At 48.5% G+C, this 15,617-nt stretch overlaps 1 protein-coding gene across 2 annotated transcripts in view; it reads left to right on the forward strand.

Annotated features, from left to right (window-relative positions):
• The first annotated feature begins 9,380 nt into the window (after positions 1-9,380).
• LOC144719172 (protein tweety homolog 1-like) overlaps positions 9,381-15,617 on the forward strand; it is a 126,694-nt gene continuing 120,457 nt past the window's right edge. For both annotated transcript variants that reach the window (XM_078595050.1, XM_078595051.1), the window contains exon 1: positions 9,381-10,036. In XM_078595050.1, the coding sequence (XP_078451176.1) occupies positions 9,911-10,036 (126 nt within the window). In that variant the 5' untranslated portion in view covers positions 9,381-9,910. The remainder of the gene's footprint in view (positions 10,037-15,617) is intronic.

Genomic DNA, 15,617 nt, shown 5'->3' on the forward strand with positions numbered 1-15,617 from the left:
GTTTGTTATTTTCTTTCAACCTATCTACGTGACTTAACCGAAAGTCTCAAAGAATATGCTTGCATCTTTAATTAAAACATTTTTTACGTCAAGTTTGTAATAATGTTATGATATGTAATTGTTTTTACACCTGTAGCTGTAATAATGCATACAAGCCTTACCTTCCATCTGTTACAACTGTGATATGAGTGCTGTTTGTTGCTTGCTGCTTGACCTTTTGGGCCTCGGGGTCGGTGCTCAGGGACTGTGTTAAAAAAAAACAGTCTACTGGAGAGGTCATTCAATATTTAGACCTTGGTTACATTTAGTCCGTTTTCTGTACGTAGTGATGATGATGATGATTAGGTGGGCTAAGCGGTGCATTGTGGAGAAATCGTTTTTAATCCCAAAATTGTTGTTTCCCTTGCAAGCATCCTCCTCTCTGCACCCGACAGGAACAGCCAAAGCTGATTTTCTGTGGACCGCAAAGCGGTGTGTGTTTGGACAGACGGCACGAGCGTAATTATGATGAGCAATCTCCCAACACCACCCACCCACCAACACGACCATCAGAGGGTCCTGTGAAACTCGCTTCAGAGCAGCGCACGTCAACTAATAAGGTGCCCGCCTCGACAGAAGCGCACACCCTCGGTGGAAAATAGGTCACGTTGTGTATGTATGTCACGTACATGTTTGAGGATACAATTAAATAACAGTATGTGCTGGAAATAACTCCAGAACCATTCTTTTTGTTTACATCTTTGGTTGTTTTGGAGAATGACATCATCCACATGCTTCATCATTGTTGTGACAGATTTATGAACTGGGAAACCGTCTTGTTTTCCAACTCTGGCAATCGAATGATAGCAAGGGTACTACAATGGACAGCTCTTTTACTGTCGGTCCACTGCTGGATTTCATCAATGCACTCCACTGATAATCTGATGATCCTCACGTGTCCATGATGTCACAGGGTTGCTCAGGTTCACTTCAAAGCCAAGGGAGAACAGAGTCTATACCTGCCAGTGCTTCATCTGATGATCACCCAACACTGCATTGGCTCTCATGGTCCAACCAAATGCTGCAGTAAATGAACAATTATGAAGTGGATTATTAATTTCATGATAAATATGGATATTAATCTATTATAAAGGGTACAGGCACATTCAACATTTAACTGAGGTTTTGCTTTTTTACAAAAGCATAATAAGACCATGACCAGTGGTCATGAATCACACATGCAGTAGACCCACATACTGCAGCACTCACGAAAGTGTTCAACCTTCCTATTTTCCTTCAAATAAGACAACACACTCGGAAACAACATTGCCTTAAAGGAAAAAAAATCGGCGACGTTTTGGGATGGCCCTTCTTCATAGCACGTGTGCTATGTTGAGTGTTTTTGTTAATTGTACTTGGGCACTACTTCCCAAGCAGCAGCATCAAGTAATACTGTATTCTCGTTGTGCATGCAAATAAAAATTAACCCCATCGTCAAATAGGCCAGGTACTTTTTTCCCTACAAACTTATACAAATCGGCAGTAGAATGAAAGTCAAACTTTCGTATTTCCAGTTTTGATGGAATGCCCAGCGTCTGGAACACATTTTCACATTTAAAGTGCGGAATGTGAATCTCCCTCCTCCCCGAGGCTATAAATGTGAATGTGTGCCTGTGCACAACACCAATACGACGGTGGCCTTGGACAAACGGTGCTTCTAAGTGGTGGAGTGACATTGGCTAAACCCGACACCGACATTGTGAACGTCTGCGTGCGGCTTGTGCAGGGACACCGTGGTAGTGTGCAGTGACTAAACAAAGCAGCAACGGTTCATTTGTGCACTACATTAGTATACGTGTTGCGTGTGTGTGTGTGCTTCAAAAGTCCGGCAAAAACAACCCCCTACCTCCTCGTGGTGCCGGACGGCAACGCTGTGGTGGGCAGTGCCATGGGGGGAGGGCCAATTTAGATTGACCATTCCCCTCATGGCGGTTGTAACCACCACAGCGGCCAAATGGGGGCTCTGGACGGGTGCGATGGGCTGGTAACTCCACCTTCAATTAATTACCACAAAACCACGTACAAATAAATCATCTAATTAAATAATCGTCTGACGGAGGCCCCGGGGGGACATGCGTCTATGACGTCTCCTGGCCAAATCCCATTTGGTGGAGCCAGGAGATTGAATATTTACCCTCGGGGCTCCTCCAGAAACAATAAAAAACCATTGAGGGTGGCCACATGGAATGTTCGAACGCTCACTGCGGAGGAGAGGCTGCCACTCCTCTGTCGGGAGCTGGACCGGTACCGCCTGTATCTCTGTGGTATTCAGGAGGTCCGGTGGGCCGGCTCTGGCTCCTGTCACCATGAGGGGTGGACAGTCCTCTACTCGGGGCGGGAGGCTACCAAACAACTGGGAGTGGCTCTTCTTCTGAACAAAATAATGAAGGGGGCGTGGGAGCGTGGCAGTGAGGTGTGGGAAGCGGTAAGCCCCAGACTACTTTGGACTCGCCTTCCCATCAATCGGAGGCGAGGAGTGGTGGTCGTGGTTACTTATGCCCCCACCGAAGACGAACATACGTGGAGGGATGCAGGCAAGGCCGATGGCTTCTATGACCTGTCACAGGTGCTAGCTAAAGTGGTCTCTTGGGATAGAGTCATCCTGTTGGGTGACTTCAATGCCCGAGTTGGTCATGATGCTGGCACCTGGTCTGGAGTGTTTAGAAGGCATGGGCTAGATCAGCTCAATAACAACGGTAGGAGGCTGCTAGATTTTTGTGCAGCCCATGGGCTTGTAATTACCAACACGCTGTTCCGGCATTGGCGCATCCACACAACATCATGGATGCATGCCGGGTCCAAGCAAGAACATCTGCTGGACTACGTAGTGCCAGAACAGCGGATGCGGGCCCATGTCCTTGACACCAGGATCTACCGTGGAGCTGATCTGCCCACTAACCATCGACTTGTCATCTGTAAGATGCGCCTGCCATTCTTCCACTCCGGTGGTGGGTATACACCCAGGACCCCATTCAAACCCAAGGTGGCCTGGTCTCAAACCCAAGGTGGCCTGGTCTCAGCGAACTGATGAAAATTGCAAGCGATAATTTAATCATCGCTTGCGGCTGGGGTTGGCATCATCCCCCGCTCCTCCATATGTCGAGGGGGAATGGGCGAGGTTTAGGATTGTGGCTCATGCAGCTGCAATGGCTGATTTGGGTACACGGTCCAGACCTCCCCAGAGACCCTGGCTGACAGAGGAGATGTTCAAGCTGGCTGAGAAAAAGCGACAGACCCACTCTCATCTTCTACAGGAATGAGGAGGCTTACCGCAGCCTTCGCTCGGAGGTTTGGAGAGCCGTGAGGCACTGTAAGGATGGGTGGTGGTCACGGGTTGCTGAGGAGATGGAGTCTCCCTCAATGGCCCGCGATCACAAATCACTATTTAACTCCATCAAAAGAGTAACCTGCAGCGCCACACCTATTACCATCATTAGGGGAAAAAACGGTGATCCAATCTCCGACCCCCAGGAAGAGGTTTGCAGATTTGCTGAGCATTTCTGTGAAGTCCTTGGGGAGGGGAAATCCCTCGGCATGGAAAACATCGTGGATGATCCTGCTGAGGCTGCGGTGTCTCAAATATTGGAAGAAGTCACCCCCTGTGAGTGGCTGGCTGAGGTGCCATCTGTTGAGGAAGTACTAAAGGCGATCCAGAGTCTGAGACCAGGAAAGGCACCAGGCAGAGATGATCTCGCAAGCGAAATGCTGAGGGAGGGTAGCGTCTGTGCACAGACTGCCCTACATGATATCATTACAAGTCTGGACCACTGGACGGGTTCCGCAGGATTGGAAGGATGCCCTGGTGGTCCCCCTCTTTAAGAAGGGGGACCGCACAGACTGGAACACCTACAGGGGCATCTCACTCCTCAGTGTGCCGGGACAGGTCCTGGCGAGGATTATTCAACATCCCCTTGCCAGGCACGCTGAGGAGAGGCTTGCAGAGCCCCAATGAGGTTTCAGGAAAGGGTGGTCTTGCACAGATGCCATATTTTCTGTCCGTCTGCTACAGCAGAGGTATAGGGAATTCCAACAAGACCTACATCTCTGCTTTATTGACCTGGTCAAGGCCTATGATACCATCAGTAGACCTGGGCTCTGGGGTATTCATTGTGCTTTCGGAGTCCCTGACCCTCTGCTCACGATCATTAAGGACCTTTATGATGGTGAGTGGGCCCGGGTAAAACTACGTGGCCGGGAGTCGGAGCCATTCCCTGTTCACCTTGGGGTGCGACAGGGATGTCCTCTGGCTCCCACATTATTTCACATATTTTTCGACCACGTAGTTCGTGAAGTCTTTGATGGCTGTACCGGAGGAATTTACATCTGGTATAGATACAGTGGGAGGCTGATCGATGCCCAGGTGCGGTCAAGGCATGTCACCCTATTGGTCAACCACGTTATGTATGCCGATGATCTGGTAATTGCCGCTCACTCAGAGGAGGAGTTAGAGGCGCTGCTGCTGAACCTGGAGTGTGCCACTAAGAGGTGGGGCCTTACCATCAGCTCCACCAAAACTAAGCACTTGTCTGGGTATTTTGTACCATCGGGTACTCCACCCCCACAACTCCCAATTGGTGATGGGGCATTTGTGGAGAGAGTGGAGTGTTTCCCATACCTGGGCAGTGTGCTCATGACCAGCTCCGGTTTGACAGCAGATGTCTCACTCCGAATCTGTTGAGCGGCATTATCTTTTCATCAGTTGCGTAACGCTGTGTGGAAGCTACCTGGTCTGTTGCTCCGCACGAAGCTTTGGGTCTTCTCGGCCACGGTCATTCCCTCCCTTTTCTACGCTTGCGAAACGTGGACCCCCCCTAATGGATCATCTTCGCCGGTTGGAAACATCTAGGCTGGCCTGCCTACGATCCATCCTGGGTTTAACCAGGCTGGATTGTGTGAAGAGCTCACAAATTCTTGAAAGATCTGGACAAAGTCCCATCGGTGAGCTCCTTCGGCAGGAAAGGCTGCTTTGGCTGGGTCATGTAGCCCGCATGCCCAGTCACCGCATGCCTACCTAAACAGCTTTCGTTCGACCGAATATAGAGGGCTAAACGGGCGCGCACGGGTTAGAGAAGAGATGGAGTGATGTGGTACAGTCGGATGTGGAGCTGAGTGGACTTGCTGATGACTGAAACCAGCAGTGTCAAGATCGGCCTCTGTGGAGGAGGCTCGTGAAGGACGCTGATACTGTGCAGTTGGAGGCAGTCGCACTCCAACAACAACAGAGGGCGGAGGAGCGACGCTTACAACAACGAGCGGAGCGCCGGGTGGCTAAAGCACAGCAAGTGAAGACAGTAGGAGGCACAGGAGGTACATCAGCCAGTCATCTCAGTCAGTCGACCCGTGGTACCTGGGTCTGCCCCGTGACCTCCTACCAGCAGGCGTTCGACACTTCACGTGGCCTCAAGGTGCACATAGCCTGGCACAAGCATCGTTGTGACGACACCGCCACTTACTGACATGCGAAAGAGAGAGAGAGAATGCAGGCTTCTTGCTCGCGAGCATCCATCTGCCTTCACGGTCCCCAGACGTGCCAATGATCCGCTCCCATGTGGCCCCACGAAACAACACCCCGGTCCTTCTCGGTATTATTTTTAGACATTGGAATATGCCATCCCTATTCGCAACAGTGACTCACATGTGTGTCGTCTACGTGTATGCAAATTATATATATATACACCGTACTGTAATGTTGCAACTACGGTCACTATATTTGTGGGAACATTGTTTGGCCACTGAAGCCTCCGTTTCAATCAGTTTACATTCAAGATCACGCGTCCCAAAATCACATATCTCAAGATCACATGTCCCAAGATCACGTCTCAAGATCACATGTCTCAAGATCACATGTCCCAAGATCACATGTCTCAAGGACTCTAGCCGCTGATGCCACCACTGCACCTCCTCAACGCCGTCTGCCGCCTGTACCAGACTCAGAAGCTACTCCCTTGCATAGTCGACACAGACACACAGAGACCTGTACGCTTCTTGGCAGGGAGCGGTGGTGTAGTGGTTAGTGCACTGCCAATAACCCTAGCGACCTGAATTCGATTCCCGACCACGGCGAACATCAGCGGTGAGTGCTGTCTGAACCAATCCTGGACAACCCCTTCATCGTCCCACACACACTACGATGGTGACGTATGGCCCAAAACCCGCTTTACTGACAGTGTGGGGAGGTCTTCATCCAGCAGTGTATTGAGGCAGGGCTTTATATTATTACTGTATAATAATGATGTTGTATTCCATAATGTACTTCATACGTATTTTGGTACAGGGCTCAGCTGCAGACTGGCCATTCCCTTTAGTGAATGATAATAGTAAAGAGAGGTCGAGTGGATGGCCAATGGCTTCATCTGAAGTGGATAATAAAGGTAATTTGCCCTGTAAACTGCCCCGTAGTTTGCCTAAACAGGATGATGAGTGGTGCATTGTAAACTTGTTTGACAGAACACGGGGGCAGGCAATTCTCTGCATTCCTCAGCGCTTAATCCACAGTCTGGGATCTATTATATTGCTTCTCTAATCCCTTGATTTGGCAATTACAGAACAACCGCATGAAGAGACGTTTATGTTTAAAATTACAAAGTGTACTTCTACCTCAGCAATACACAGTACGTATAGCAGTTCACACCACACACGCTGTAGTATAATTAAGGGCCACTTAGCACACTCCCATAATACAAAGGCAATTTGAACGGTCGCTGTTGGATCGATGTGAGCGGCAGAGAGAAATCTGGACAAATGATTCAGAGCAGGCCTCGTGAGAGCTGACTTGGTTGATGTCGGTAGCAGGGCGATTAAAATAACGATGTTTTGTAAGAGAATACTTTGCGAGCTTGCATCACGGCACAGGTATGAATATATATACACTGTACTGTACAGGTCTTGAAACCCTAACTCGAATGAAGTAAAATTGTATTAATTGTCCACAAATATGAAAGAGCTGAGTCCAAACAAGGGATTTTGCAGTGTATTCTTTAATGAGATGAGTTGGAAAGCTGGCTGATTTTTTTACATCTAGCAGAGCCTTTTTTATTCCAAATCGAGCTTAGAAGTGAGTGCTTGCTTGATTGCTAAATGCTGGTTGACTGCCAAATGTTTAGAGGCAAATGTCCTCTGTAAAATAATGGGCCCTAGTTCGATGCAACGCTGTATAATACACATCACGATTCTTTTGTTAGCTTGTTATCGCTCTACAGTAAATAAAATTAACACATTGGTCAATTACACTGTGGCCTTCAAACGAGAAATACATTATGGGCAACGTTTCGAGCAATGGTCCTTCTTCATAGTGTATACTGTTACGTACCATTAAAAAATGTTTATTGCCCGAAACATCGATAATTATATTTCTTTTTTCTCTTCAAGGCCATTGTTAATGGAGTGGAAGATGGCAGCCTTCACGCGGCTCACTCTGTTCAGTGAGAAATAACGACGAATGCCATCAACGCGGCGACCGAACATCGATCATCGATCTCGCAGAGCAACAGCACAATGACGAATGTGGAATGCGTCGTTAATACGGTGCTACCGCCCCCAACTGGAGCCATTATGTAACCGCACCGGGGAATGATGAACAAGTTCGAAACGTGCTTGGCATGCCGTGCGGCAGTTGACGCCTGTTTCCTCATGAGAACAAGCCACGTTTAGAAGGGCATGTGCATGGTGAGTAAGAAGGGACTCGTGGTGTTGTAGCATTACAGGCCTGCCCTTTCCATGTGCACATATCATAAAGCAGAACTCCATCATGTCTCTCGACATATGAATACTGTGCAGATGTATTGTTTTAGTCCAGAAACCATGTGGTGTTCCACAAGGCCAGTGGTAATGACGAATGTGTTGAGCTTTTATTATTTTGTATTCGAACGCCCCAAAAATAACCTCCCTTGTGTCATTACGAAGAGCCCGATCTGCAGCACACGCTGGCACATCGGTTATTTTGACGCCAGGTGGCGCCTTTGCCTCAACAAAGACCCGTGGGTTCGTCCGAAAGGAGTTTTTGGGAACGTCATCATCGGTCATGGTCAATCCACTGCTTGCTGGATGAAGGCCTCCCCAAGTCGCCACCGCCACATGTCACGGCCCTGCCGTGCAACGATCCACCCAGCGTGAACTCATTTCACGAGTAGCTGGCTTCGTTTGTAGTTTCGCTAAGAAACCACCGAGGCAACACTTTTGCAAACAGGGGGACACTTGAACGGAGCGTATCCGTAACATCACGTGATATCCACAAGCTGCGGATATTTGCCCGAGTAATTCCCAGCATCAAACACCAACAGAAGTCGGTAGACTGTGTGTAGAATAGAGTGAGAACATTAGCTGCTCAATTTAGTTCAATGGAGACGGTGATGTACTGTATCTGACCGTGAGGACATTGACGTGAGTTCCATCTGCCCGTGGACCAGTAACGATGCATTTTAAAATATAACAAAACCTACAACTTTTGGGGAAAGAATGGAAGTGAGTGTGCAGAAACTGCTGTCAATCATCTAGAAACTTCCAAAGGGGACGCTACTGAAATTTCAAACATTTAAAATAGGACCCTTACACCCCAAATCAATAAACATGCGATATATCTCACGTGGTGGATAGCAGTTTACAGTCATACTGATTTTCGGAGTCTCGTGGTGGGGGGAGATTTGTATTGAGAAAGAAGTGAGCGAAAGTCGTGTATTACGCAACGTTTGAGGTGAATAGGAAATCACTAATCGATGCATTAATGATGATGGGCAGAACAAGATAAACAAATCGTCCACGCGAGATCCCGTACAGGTTAGTTGGGCTCGCGAACACCTGGGGCACTTCCAATTGCATTCTGAGGTCCTGAAGGGGCTTTGTTGTTCCTGCTGCTACTGCTGCTGGTGGGAGACACGGGCGAGGGGTACAAGAGGAGAGGGCAGGCTGTTGTCGGCGGGCGGAGAGGAGATCTTTCGTGAAATATTTCATTTAAAAAGGGGGAGGGGGCACATAAAGCAAAGCATTGAAAAAAAAAACGAAATGATGAACGAAGCAAAGTGCCGACTACACCGAGCATCTTCGTGTTTCCTCTGATCGTAAAAAAGGGGAAGAGGAAGAGAGGGGAGAGAGGGGCGGGGAGCGAGAGGAAGAGAGGGGAGAGAGGTGGGAGCGAGCGAGGGATCGAGGAAGTGGATCTGTGGCGTTGCGGGGAGAGGGAGGCAGGAGGGAGGGAAGCGAGAGGGGAGAGAGGAGAGTGGGGGGAGGAGGGAGGGAAGCGAGAGGAAGGCAGGAGGGAAGCGAGAGGCGAGGGAGGGGAGAGTGGAGGGAGGGGAGAGAGGGAGGGGGGGGGAGAGAGGGAGGGGGGAGGGTGGAGAGGCGGTGGAGGTGGAGAGACACTGCCGGCTGGAGCACCGAGCGCGTCGCTCTATCCGAGGTGCGGGCTCCGGGCTCCGGGACAGAGAGATGCCCGAGCGCCGTGCGGGGGAACCACCACCAACAACACCACCAGCAACACCACCAGCAGCAGCAGCAACAACAACACCAACACAAACACCACCACCAACACCACCAGCAGCAGCAGCAACAACACAAACACCACCAACACCACCAGCAGCACAAACAGCAGCAGCAGCAACAACAACACGGGACACAGAGACAGTAACATTCATAGCAGCAGCAGCAGGACAGGAAGAAAGAGAAACAGCAGCAGCATCAGGAAGAGCAGCGGAAGCAGCAGCAGCTCTTAGAGAAGCTATAGAAGAAAGGGCAGCAGCAGTAACAGAAGCAGCTGCAGCAGCAGTCACAGAAGCAGCAGCAGTCACAGAAGCAGCAGCAGCGGCGGCGGCTAAAGAAGGAACGGGAGCAGCAGCCGCAGCAGCAGCAGTCGGAGTGTGTCTGCGGACAGGCGGTTGCCATGGCATTCGCGGTGAACTACACGTCGCAGTGGTGGGTGTCGTGGCTGCACAGCTTCCCGCACGTGAGCTTCGGCTTCCAGCTGCTCCACAGCGACTTCCAGCCGCAGGCCGAGACCTACCTGCAGGTGAGGCCCGCCGCCGGGAGCACCCGTCGCCATGGCGACCCGGTCACCGTGGTAACGCGACGAGCTCTCGTAACCATGGTCTACCGCTGACCCCGGTCACCGTGGTAACGCAACGAGCTCTCGTAACCATGGTCTACCGCTGACCCCGGTCACCGTGGTAACGCAACGAGCTCTCGTAACCATGGTCTACCGCTGACCCCGGTCACCGTGGTGGCGTGACGACCCCGGTAACCGTGGTATAACTCAGTGACCCCGGTAACTATGGTAACACGATGACCCGAGTAACTATGGTAATGATGTGACCAGGTTAACAGTGCAACCTGGCAACCCTCATAGAATGGTAACTCGATGGCCCGATAGAATAGTAGCCATGGTAACGTGTAAACCATGCTGCATGGTAATATATAATTATTGGTACCACGGTAAGCTGGTGGAATGGTAATCGATTTACCAGAACCTGGTTACCCTCGGACCGCAGTAACCCAGCTATCGTTGTTACCCTGTCAGCAGTATTACACATGGTACTACACTTACATGTTAACTTGGTAACCATAATACTCTGGTAACCCTGTCCATTGAGCAATCCTGGTACGATGGTTATGGGATAATCATGGGTGTGCGGTAACGAAGTAATGCTTGCCCTGTCAACCGAACAGCCCTGATGCAAGCTTATTATCCCAGTAACCACGGTACCTGGCGTGGCACGAAGATGCGGGTGCTATGATAACCAGACCTGCCACTGCGATAATCCAGCAGCAGATTTCATTTTCCGCCATTGCCGACCCCAGCTTTGGGCTGGACACCTGTCACAAACAGCTCCATAGCCACTCGAGCTCATCAGCTTACATCGAATGTCTGTGCCTTGCTACTGGAGTACCTATAAAGCAGGTACACATTGCGTCCTTCCAGCTCTCACGGTGCCCCTGCTACGGCTGTGTACACTGATACCACATTGCTACGGTGACCGTGATATCTGTGAGCGTTCGCCCGCTCAGGGACACACATTCTGCTGTCTGGGGCGCGTGTGGAGGAGGCACGTTCACTTACTGTGCCACGCACGCGCACACTCCAGAGGTGAACATGTCCCGTGTGCCATTGTCCCTTCTAACACGCCACGTGGCTCAGCGGTAGAGCGAGCGGCTCGCAATCAGAACGGGTTGTTGACTCAGCCCATCATCCCTCCGGGTCGGTAAAATCACGACCACTGTGTGGAAGTCAACAGTGGTTGTTGCCTGGAGAGACTCACCTCCATCATTTGAAATATGGAATTTTCGCTGACTGACTCAGGGCTATGAACAGGATCCCAGCAAGGTCTCGATGCTATAATCTTGGTTCTTTCGGTAAAGTCAGCTCTCGTCCCCTGCCCACTCACTTTGGAAACCCTCATAAGCAGTTGCATTTGGAGGCTTGCCCCCTCTTTTCTCTCCGCCTGATGAAGACTGCTTGTCTTGCGATCAAAAGTCGTGGGTTTTTTGCTTTTATTATTTTCAATTTATTAATTTTAATTTAATTTGTATTATGTTTTATTTTTATTTTCTATCTACGTGACTTTACCGAAAGAACCAAGAATATGAATTCCTGCAGTCACGAAAGTTCTAAGTCAAAATGTCTCGATGCTAATTTGAGAAAGAAACTCACCACACTCATACCAACAACACTTCCTTTAAAGAAAAATAAATAAATCGGTGACATTTCAGGCAACGGCCCTTCTTCGTCATAGCACATACCCCAGAAAGGACATTGCCTCAATCATCGCCGGCTATATGTTTGGCAGTGTTCTTGACAAGTGTGCTGAGTTGTTTTGGTAATTGTGCTTCTGCACCACTGCCAATGCAGCAACAGGACCATCATCACGAAATAATTTGTTCAATTTACGAAATAGATCACTTAGACTTTTTATATTTAACTTTTTTTTGCGAAGGACGCCATCATGGTGAAAATGAAACGAGGGATGATGGGTAGGAGGCCCAAGGACGGCTCGAACGACGGCTGTTGTGTTCCCTTCAGCGCTTGCAGTTGAGCACGACCGCTCTCCACCCAGAGCTGCAGCCTGCCGGAGAGCACTCGCTGAATGGAACATTCACGCCGCAAAATGCCTCAATTACACCCGTCAACCTTTCTCATCCGCGGCAACAAAGATGCTGAATTAGTATTTGTAACCATCCGGATTTTGTAGAAGTGAAAGGCCCGCCGCCTCGAAACAAACGAATCTACTGAATGAATTTATTATCTCTGATTAAAAAAGAATGAGAAAGCGCGGAACATTTTCTGAAAATAGTCTTGATGAATAATCTATTGCATGCAGCATTGAGCTGCTGTTAATGCTCCATATGCCTACTATGAATACTATTGATCGTGTGTACTCAAAGGAGCGTGCACACAAAAAGACTACTATTTTAGCTAAATTATATTTTGGAGTTATACGTCACTAGGCTTTTATGTTAACATTGATGAGAAGTGAAGCGTTGATGTCTCAACATGTGACGACTGGTTCTGGGAAATCTGCATAATTGTATACGATTTTTATTCGTTAAGTTTTTAATTGGCTATGGGCTGCGTGTCTATAATTGCACGACCATCTCGCATTGTGCATTACCTGTGCATCTTTATGCACCGACACATGGTATGAGCACATTCATGTAGGTCACATGCTCATCGTGCAAACGGGTTAACTGGAACAATACCATGTTTTCTTTAGACTCATGTTTTACGTTTATTTGATTTACTCAAGTTCCTAGCTTCCATAGATTTCACGCCATTGCACATTAGACAAGCCCTATTGGATGTGAATTTATGTATCTCTTTCATGGGCTATAGGGTCGTGGTAGGGCTTGGGGTTACAGATTTAGTCTGCCTGATCCCTCTACCTCTGACAAAGTGCTATCTTGCCAGTTTTAGCAACGCAAGCTGTGATGTGCTATCCTATTGCCACTGAGAAAAAAATTGCTACGAGGGTTTGTACACAATAATTACTGGTACTTCCATTTCATCGCTTCGTGCAATAAGTGGGTAGCACAGGAGTAAAGTGACCTACGTGTTGGTTTTGTTTAAATCTCAGTGGCTAAGTAGAGGCCCGAAAGATTTTCATGCAAAATAACCAGCAACAGCAACTATGGCACTTGGAACATCCAAAGCGAGATCCTGCGTGATGATGCATGCAGTGCTCCTTCATGTAAACTTGTGTACTGGTACAGCCCGTTTGTAAATCCACAGCTGGATGAGGGCCTCTGCATGCTGGTCAGTGCAGGATGGTGAACACGAGGAGCATAGATGTAGTAGCATGGAAGTACAGTACAGTAATGGCTTTTGCTGCACCGCCCTCTGATACCCTCCACGTAGCTAAGCTGCCCTATGACATCCGGTTTGAGTAGGGTGGTCATCCATCCAAGCATTATCCAGGCTCACCCTTGCTTAGCCTCCGAAGTCAGACGAGATCGGCGCTGTGCGGTTGATTTGGTCACGCCCTTTTACAACTTAACCCCCATTACAGATTACCAACCACACTTATAGTGTTGGCTTATCTCTGCCAGCATTGACATCATGGTGAAGCGTTAGATGACAGTCATGTATGCGGTGTAAAGTGGAGTAGCAAATGATAAATTACGGAGTGAAATGCACCAATCGTAGCGAAATTTAGTTTGGTGCTCAATGTTGGGCTTGTTCGTGATTTAAATGATTAGGTTTATTTCAAGCGGCAAGGCACTGCTGTGCGCGAGTGACGAGGGACATCTGAAGCACGCTGTGATAATCTAGCATTGAGAGTGGGGCGAGATGTGAATGTTGAGCACCGACCTAGGGGCCCCCAAGGCATTGCCATGCACGCCGTTCTGAGAATGAGGCTCCTCAGAGGGCATCTGCATGGATATGTTCACTTTGAAAACTGTATCTGAGAAGGGCCATTATACGGCTCGTGTCGGTCATAAATGTTCTAAATTACAAAAAACGACGATAAAATCGAGCAGAGTACAGCCCTTCATTCGTTACAAGTGGAGAATGTCACAGCGCACTATTGGGATAATCCACAATTTTTAATGTATGAACCGTCTTTATACAAAAAGAGATAATGACACATGCATTATTAAATAGCAATTCATAAATAAGTAGTTTTTTATTACTTCAGAATGATTTTTGGCCAGTCCATGAATTACAATATAAAGATATACAATACATTATGCTATGATGTGCTTATTGGCAAATGTTCATTTTTTCTCCAGTTTTTAGCCCAAAATGTGCTGACATTTTCAACACCAACAATGCGGTAACATTCCGGCAATGTGTTGCCACTGTTTTGTTAAGAAAGTGAATGTGGCTCTTACAGAGCTCTCCTAACATTCCAGTTTTTGTTTGTGCACGTGTGTATTTAATATACACAATGCATTAAATGTTATATCGCCATTATAAATGCCGTTTCACCTAAAAGGAGCATTTTACCAGGCATGCCGCTTCACATGGCATGGATTGGAAACACGATCTCACAAGGTACACACATCAAGACATGTAAACAGAAGAGGAACGTCAATTGATAATAGGGTTTCCCCTTTTTTCTGGCAACAAAACAGGTGTTAAGATGTTAAAATACCAAACTGAAACCTTTTACAAGGAATCATGTCTGCATTAACCACAATACTTGTGGTCAGAATGCTGTACGCCTTTTGGCGTCCTCTGGTCTAACACCGTTTTGAGACTAGGCTCAAAAGAAAGCTGACTCTGGTGTGGACCAATCAGTTTAAAAGACAATGCATATATTATCAGAGTATGTTTTTGTTTGCATTCTGACCACAAGTATTGTGGTTAATGCAAACATGATTCCTTGTAAAAGGTTTCATTTTGGTGTTTTAACATCTTAACACCTGTTTTGTTGCCAGAAAAAGGGGAAAACCTAATCTCATATTTTGGTACTGGCAAAGGAGGTCACATGATGAACCTCAATTGCTTCGGACAACTGAAAGTTAGTAGAGAGGCCACATGGAATGAGGCTACCACCCAATCTCTGGAAGGCTCAACCAGAACACGCGGTGGGTGATCTGGCGGCTCCTGCCTCTGTCAGCCCCGCCCACTTTGACATAACCACGCCCACTTCGACATAGCCACGCCCACTTTGGCATAGCCACGCCCACTTTGACATAGACACGCCCACTTTGGCATAGCCACGCCCACTTTGACATAGCCCCGCCCACTTTGCCATAGCCACGCCCACTTTGACATAGCCACGCCCACTCACCCACTGTTCCCATCCACACACAGAGAGGGGGTGCTGAGCTCACAAGTTGGCCTTACCCACTACTCATAGGCCCTGCCCACTCCCCATGCAGCCCCGCCCACTCCCCATGCAGCCCCGCCCATTACACAGGTAGCCCCGCCCATTACTCAGGTAGCCCCGCCCATTACCCAGGGAGCTCCGCCCTTTGCCTGCATCCCGAGTCGAGCCTGAAGCCAACACAATGTTCGACTGGGACAAAAATCCCAACGTTCACAAATGCTTCACGACACTACCATGGCTCTCCTGAACCGGGACATCTGGTAGTTTTACACATGGATTGCATTACAATTTGCTATCGGATTGACAACCAATGAACACAAG

Source organism: Lampetra planeri, chromosome 5, assembly GCF_965212315.1.
Source record: "Lampetra planeri chromosome 5, kcLamPlan1.2.h2, whole genome shotgun sequence".
NCBI classification, from domain to species: Eukaryota; Metazoa; Chordata; class Hyperoartia; order Petromyzontiformes; family Petromyzontidae; genus Lampetra; species Lampetra planeri.